Source organism: Macrobrachium nipponense, chromosome 32 (assembly GCF_015104395.2).
Source record: "Macrobrachium nipponense isolate FS-2020 chromosome 32, ASM1510439v2, whole genome shotgun sequence".
Lineage (NCBI taxonomy): Eukaryota > Metazoa > Arthropoda > Malacostraca > Decapoda > Palaemonidae > Macrobrachium > Macrobrachium nipponense.
Window position 1 is genome coordinate 22399701 of NC_061094.1, and position 7683 is coordinate 22407383.

The following is a 7683-nucleotide window of genomic DNA, read 5'->3' on the forward strand; positions in this document are numbered from 1 at the left end:
GGCGTTTCTTCGTGTGTCGTTGTTTGATACCTCATCATCCCTGTCATCTTCTGTGGCATCATCTCTCAATCCGTCTTCTTGTAATTCGTTGCCGTGTGTCATTTCCCTTTCCAGTTCCTCTCTTTCTTTTGGGGAGAGCCAGTTCTTTTTCTTTATGTTCCTTACTTGGTCTGCCAGTTTCTGCTCTGTTTGGGGTGTTATTCCTCTCATTCCAGATGTTGACCAACCCTCTTCTATATCCTCTCTCCGTCGGGTTGCTTCTGATGTAGCATCTCCATATTTCCTTATTTTCTTCTCTTGTACATTTCTTCCTCTGGTTTGCTTCTGTAGCTCCAGTCTCTGGTTGTTGGTTACTGTCGTTGTGGTGGTCAGTTGCTGAATGACGACCTCCAAGTACCTGACTGTCTTCCCCTTCAATTGGGCTGAATGCCGGATGAAACTCCTCTGTTGCCAGAGGTTCCATTAACGCCGTTGTCGTTTAATCTTTCATTTCTTTCCATCATTGCTGAGTTTTGCTATTTAATCCATAGCTGGACCCTACCCCATCAGGAATAGGTACTCATTTACAACTGAGTAGACTGAGGAAATTATGGTAAAGATCCTTTCTCAAGGAATGAACGCCGAGGAGAGCGGTCACCCATCCAATGACTGACCAGCCCCAATATCGCTTAACCAGTTATTATTATTATTATTATTATCATTATTATTATTATTATTATATTATTATTATTATATTATGATTATTATTATCGACGAACTAGAAAACATATTAAATGAAGAATTACAGCATGAAAACGAGGAGGGAACATTGGTCTTCACTCCATGTGAAAGAATATGTTGAGAAGGAATCGTGGATTTGGATGGATCTGAACCTTACTTTCAGTCCAAAATGGATGAGCATTCTTGAAGAAACATGTTTCATCGTCTTATGTGTTGTGGCTGACATTACATTTTATGCAGAATATTTTTTACCTGTTGATATAGATAGTTTTACTTACTTAACTATTTCACATTATAGGCGTCTAATTCTCTGTAAAATGTGAAGAATGTTATATATGAATTTTAGAACGTTGCAGGTACTAATGGTACCGTATTTCGAGGTACAATAAGGTGTTGTTCTGTTCTTCAATCAATAATTATGCATGCTGAACGAAGAATATAAAAGCAAGATATCTTTTCTGTACGACAATAAGTGAAGAGTGGCAGGATGCCAATTTGACGGTAATTTTTTAAGCGTTACGTGACAAGGGACTTTCTCAACATTCTTTTTTGTTTGTTTGTTTGTATGGTGTTTATACGTTGCATGGAACCAGTGGTTATTCAGCCATGGGACCAACGGCTTTACGTGACTTTCGAACCACGTCGAGAGTGAACTTCTATCACCAGAAATACACATCTCTACATTCTGTCTGTTGGTCTCTCTGTTCCATGTAAAAAAAAAAAAAAAAAAAATAAAAAAAAAAACCGAAATATGCGGGACAACTAATAAGCAGTGATCTCAACTGCATGGTAACAAAAGTAGAAACTGAGCATAAATGGAAAAGATTGAAAAAAGTATTTCGCTCAGCAGACCTGACATAGATTGAAACAATACTTATCCAGCATCTCTTTTACGCAATAATAATGTTTTGCATGATCAGAGAGACTTACCTATTAGATGGACTCTCAGAATACTCTTATTCATCAGTATCTGTCATTACTTACGAATTACTTCTGAAGTAAGTTTTCAAGCTTTTTGCAGAAGGAAAAATTCCTAGATTAGCAAAATATAAATAACTTTCTTGAAACTGCCAGTTGACACAATTAAATTCTTTTAATATATCCATAATACAATTTAGTCAGATTAATAGTGTAATTTGTGGAGAGAACTACGATTGTTCAAGCACACTCTGTTTGTTAGAGCACAATAAAAGTTTATTGATGGAAGAGAGAAACAACATTGCTGATTTTCAATAATAGTGTTTCGAATTAGGTTTTCTGTTATATTCCATTATGCTGTATGTGATAGTTAAAAAACATAATTAGCATTTCGGTGTAATTCTCAATTGATTGGAATGGTAAGAAACATAAAGCAATCCTGCTTCGAAAGAAGAGAATATTCGACAAAAAGAAAAGCGAGAGAAACATCTTCCTGTTGAGAAGCATACTCCTGGAAGTCTCAAATGAGCAAATGCCTCGATGAGTAATTTCAGGAGGGTGAGTTATGGTGTCCTTCTGAATAGTTCTCAGAAGAGTTTCTTACCAAAAGGACATCTCAAGGTCGTCTGTTCTTCCCGGTTATGGACTTCCTATCAAGACTTGACACTTCCGATGCAATATATGATGTATATTCCGTGTTTTCTCTGATATTATTTAGAATTTGATCACTAAATAATCAAAATAAAGAAGCAAGTATTAAATGACGAGATGACAGCGTTTTTCTTATATACATTCGACAAGAGGTGAGATAAACTCCATTCAGTACAGTTAGTCACATGCAAGGCTCTATTCTTCCATACTTTTAATGTTTGGTTCCAAACACTTCACGATCAAAAGTCAGTTGAGATAGCATCATTTTTTCCCACTGTTGTAACAAAATCAACCTCTTTCTCTACGAATTAAGTCATTCGACGGCAAATGTAGCTATTAGCTACAAACCTTTTTAAATGTTTACAATGCAATAGGAATCAGAGCGCAACACAACACAGCGGATCTGTATTGTTCACAGAGCCATCAGCCAATGAAAGGTACAGTTGGCAGTTAAGGTTCCTGCAACATAATCATTGGTGTTGGTGCTGGAACTGCCAATGAAAGGAAAAACGTACTTTATTTGCAAAGCCTAAAACTTAAACATTAATTTCTGTCGCTCACTTCGGTAATATCTACTCGTAATATCTACTGACAACTTTCATTTATTTCGGAGCATAACTGATAAAATATGAAACTAATATCATCCTGCTTTCCAAACCGCCTGATTGTATACTTTTTACCTGACGCTGCAATGCCATTACTAAATGTAGGGGAGAACTACATTCCCTTTCTCACTCTGCTTCTTAATTTTTTTGGTTATGTTTGTCATCCTTAATTCGGCACTTTCTGATGGACTGACTAATATAAATCTATTAATATATTTATCTATTAGCTGTTCATCTGCACACTTTTTTTTTAGCTACTTCCCCATTTATATATTATCGAATGAAGATTTCCCAATAATTTAATGTCCATACAAAAGAGTGCATTAAAGTCTTTAATGGCGCCCCCAAAGGGAGGACTGTTTTTATTTGAGTGTGCTAATCTTAGCAGGAAATGTTTGGCTTCATTATTTTAGATATATTGTGTTGAAAACAAAACATTCTAATTTGCATAATAATATTCTTGAATGATAGAACACAAACCGAATTTGCAAACTGAAATAGTTTATTTTACATATAACAGATAAACTGTAATTAATTAATTATGAGCCTTCTTAAATCAATTCCAAAATGTTGATAAGATAACTAAAATGTAGATTATAGTAAAGCATCACAGTAACTAGTAACTCTTAATAACCAAAGACAAATGGTCAATTAAATAGATTTGAATAAAAAAGGAGTTAAACATTAGGGATTACAGGGGGCTAAGAAAATCATGAAAATGTACAATTGGTTGCCAGCATAGAAGTTAATACTAGAAAAAAAAAGATTTTGTGGTAAAGACTGAATAGTTATAATTCCTGAAAAGAAACCTGATAGGAACAAAGATGAATTAGTTCACTAACTATAAACCTTACTTTTCTTTAAAGAATGTTTAACATGCGTCAAAATAATGAAAACAAAAAGAGTAAAGTAATGGATGCTTAGGATCAACCATACTCAAGGAAATAAAACGGTATAAAGTTATCAGAGTGTAAAGATATTTAGACAGATATAGATAACAGAAAACCTAAACAAAGAAAAGGATTGACAATGAATTGTAGGACATTAAGTATTGATGAACGTTACAATGTGTTTATATTTTTATTTTCTAGCTTTCACAGCCGCAAATTTGCCTATTACGTCATCAAAGTTTATTTTGTTTTCCATCTTTTGCTCTACACTTAGTAGAGTTAGAGCTGACAATCTCTCTCGCCCCATAGATGTTCGCAGATGCGACAAGATTAGTTTCAACTTATTAAATGACCGCTCACAACTAGCAATCGATACTGCAATGGTCGGCAGTATCTAGAGGGCAACTCGAAGGTTTGGAAAAACACTTTCATCCCCACATTGTACAATAAAACAAAGTAATTCCTGTGGGTTAGTGGCCAGAACATCATCTCGTGTTTTTTAAGCAGCACTCAGCAATCTACAATTTCGCTGAACAGTTCCAATTAAGCCATCTAAGTCAGTGTCATAGAAACTTGTCACATTATTACACCTTTCTTTGATGTAGTATGCTTAATTGGTTGTAGATAGCAACTCCTCAATATCCAAAAGAAAACCAAACTTTGAATCCAAGTTATGCAATCTGATGAACCATTCGCCCATTTCATTATGCATTTTGTCAATAGTACCTTTTAGCAGAAGTTACATCTCATTTTCTGCTGAGAGACCTGCATCATCTCCTGTTTCACCAGGCATTTTTTCTTCACTCTACATCGTCTGGCAATTCTCACATTCCAAGCATGACAGTTCTCCTTTGCTTTTTTGATAGATGTCTGGCAGATATCCTCCCGATTAGCAAGCAAATAAACTTGTAACGTCTGGATATCTTGTGCTGCCTCATGGAAATTCATTTTTGGATCCTGCAGCCGCTTCTGGACTCTGTCAATCTTGATAAGTGAAATGTTCCAAAACCTTAGTGTGGCAAAGAAATCAAAAGTCAAAATTCTGCTCATTAGCTGTTGCTTCACTTCTGGTATTTGTTGTCTCCTTCAAATCACTTCCGATGGACTCTTAAAAGTTGGAGCAAATCCCCCACATTTTCATGTATGGGTCGAACTGCATCAGCTTTAGCACTCCAGCCTGTTTCAAATTCAGCTTTCACAGATATAGGCAAATTCTTCTTTAATCTCTCCCATCTATAGGTCGACCTTGAAAAGAAAACAAACACTGCCTACACATTTCCAAAAAATGTAACCTTCTGGTACCACCTCATGATGAGCTAAATGAACCGCAGCCAAATGTAGTGAGTGGTTGTTACAGTTCACTTATATTGCTTTAGGGTTCACTGTAGCAAGTCTGTTGTACTCTTGATTTGTCCAGACATGACAGTAGCATTATCATAACACTGAGAATTAACACATGATGATTACATTTATATATAATGAACAATAAAGGAAGTCAATCTTCATTAAGTATAAAATATGTACTGAAAACTCATAAAAACTTAAAAGACTCTAAGTTACTGGTTTCAGCACCCCATTTCCCCCAACATAGATGTCTTCGCAACTTCAATTTGGCGCCCCCTCAATGCTGCGTCCAAGGACATATGTCCTCCCCCCCTCCCCTCACGATGCCTCTGAATTCATTGATTACTCACTCACTCCACTGGCTGTGCGCCTCCATGGCTCTTTGCCGCCGCTACAAGAAGCTTCCAACGACCACGCTCCTGAGCAACATCCCACCAATCCCCTGGACCATCCACTCCAAGCTCTGTCATGTCCCTTTTTATGTTATCAGACCATCTCATGCAGGGTCTTTCTGGAGGTCGTCTGCCTCATCAGTATATCCTCATGAGCCCTGGCCACATGCCCTGCCCACCTCAGTCTTTGAGCCATAATCGTGCCTGTTATCTGGTGTACCTCTGTCATTTCCCTCAGTTTATTATTATGCCTTCTTCTCCATTGCCCCATCTCCGCATCAAAGACCGGTCCACATATCCTTCTCAAGATTCCGTTCTCAAACACAGCCAACCTTCGTTCCAGATCCTTTGTCAGCCTCCAGGTTTCGCAACCATGCGTTAACACGGGTCTAATAATGGTTGTATAGACCTTCACCTTTGTTCTCCTTGATAAGATATTGCTATTGAGCACTTTGGCTAAAGCCCAACTACATCTGGCTGCTGTTGCTATTCTTAATTTTACCTCTTCCTCTACTCTATTTTCAGCTATAACTGTTGATCCCAGGTATTTGAAGTTCTCGACCGCTTCTAACTACATATTTCTACACCTGATGTTATCCAGTATCCTCTCCTGCCTTGAAACCTTCAAGATTTTGGTTTTAGCCTCATTTATTTCCAGGCCAACTTGATTTGCAGCTTCTCTAAAAATGCTTATTTTTCTATCAGTTTCCTGGATGTTTTCACCACAAAAGTCAATATCATCTGCAGAAGCTAATCTATCACACATAGCCTCCCCAAGATGTACTCCATTACCCTGTGGTGTTTGTCTCATGACCCATTCCAGCACTAGGTTAAAGAGAATCGTAGACAGTGCGCATCCCCGCTTTAAACCGTTGTCAACTTCAAAAAGGACCTGTTACTTCCCCTCCAATCCATACTCTGCCTCTCATATTCCTGTAACACATTTTTGTTAGGCGTATAAGCTTCTCTGGTATCCTGAATTCTCTCAGTATCCTCTACAATGCCTCTCGATGTATACTGTCGTATGCCTGCTTAAAATCTATAAAGGCATACCAAGAGTCTATCATATTCCCAATATTTCTCAAGGATCTGCCTTACAATAAATATTCGGTCTATGGTTGATCTAGACGTTCTAAACCCTGCTTGGTAATCCTCTACTATGGTCTCACTGTATCTCTTCAGTCTATTATACAATAGCTTACCTATAATCTTATATCCGACAGTTAAGAGACAAATGCCTCTATAATTTCCACATTCCGTTCTATCACCTTTCTTGTGAATTGGCACAAACAGTCCCTCCTCCCATTCTTCAGGCATTTCTTCTCTTCTCCAAGTTCCAATCACAATTTTTGCCATTGCTTCTTGTAGTTGTCTTCCTCCATACTTCAGTAGTTCTGCACTAATTTCGTCAAGACCAGCAGAGTTATTATTCTTTAGGTGATTTATTATTTCTAGAATTTGCTCTGTGGTTGGTTCCTCATCATCCTCTCCCAATATAATTTCTCCATTCTCTCCAGGCTGTTTATGAAGTTCTGTTCTATTTAACAAGGTTCTAAAATGTTCTACCCTTCTCTCTTCAATTTCCTCTCTATCTACTAAAAGATCGTCATATCTACTGCACACCATTCCTAGTCTGGCCTGGTATCCCTTCCTGATTTTATTTATACCATGAAACTCGGCCTTCACATTTCCCCGCCTGCTGTTGCTCTCAACCTCTTCCAACTCCCTATCGATTAGCATTCTTTTCTTCCTTCTGTTAGTGCTGCATGCCTCATTAACTTGCCTCTGTATATATCCTTCTCCTCTCTGCATTTCCCCTATTCTCTATCCATTTTAATCTTGCTTCTCTTCTTCCTGGGGCTGCCTCTCTGCATTCCTCATCAAACCATCGCCCTCCCCTCCGTTGCCTCGCCCTGCCAACAGTTTTCTCTACTGCTTCCAAGACTATAGGTTTTACCTCGTTCCAAATTACATCATCATCCACCTCTAATGCTGCAAATCTGTTCTCTACTTCAACCTGATATTGCAATCTTGTTTCCTCTTCCTTCAGTTTCTCAGTATCTACCTTAGCTGTTTGCCCTCCATTCTTTCTCTTTGTTAATTTTATATGTATTTTTGCTGCCACCATGTAATGATCTGAATCACAATCCGCTCCCGGTATGC

General features: G+C 37.8%; 1 protein-coding gene across 1 annotated transcript; it reads right to left on the reverse strand.

Moving 5' to 3' along the window:
• Positions 1–6091: 6091 nt before the first annotated feature.
• Positions 6092–7260, reverse strand: LOC135207384 (uncharacterized). The gene is made up of 2 exons (XM_064239113.1): positions 6723–7260; positions 6092–6345 (listed from the first exon to the last, which is right to left on the reverse strand). Exons 1-2 carry the CDS (start codon positions 7258–7260, stop codon positions 6092–6094), a joined length of 792 nt encoding a protein of 263 aa, XP_064095183.1.
• Positions 7261–7683: the final 423 nt, after the last annotated feature.

Excerpts from the sequence above, each read along its gene's own strand:
- LOC135207384 (XM_064239113.1), bottom strand. The coding sequence starts at position 7,260 with ATGCTAATCGATAGGGAGTTGGAAGAGGTTGAGAGCAACAGCAGGCGG. Across the intron at positions 6,346-6,722 it reads TGTCGGATATAAGATTATAG|TGCTGGAATGGGTCATGAGA; the intron begins GTAAGCTATTGT and ends TCTTTAACCTAG.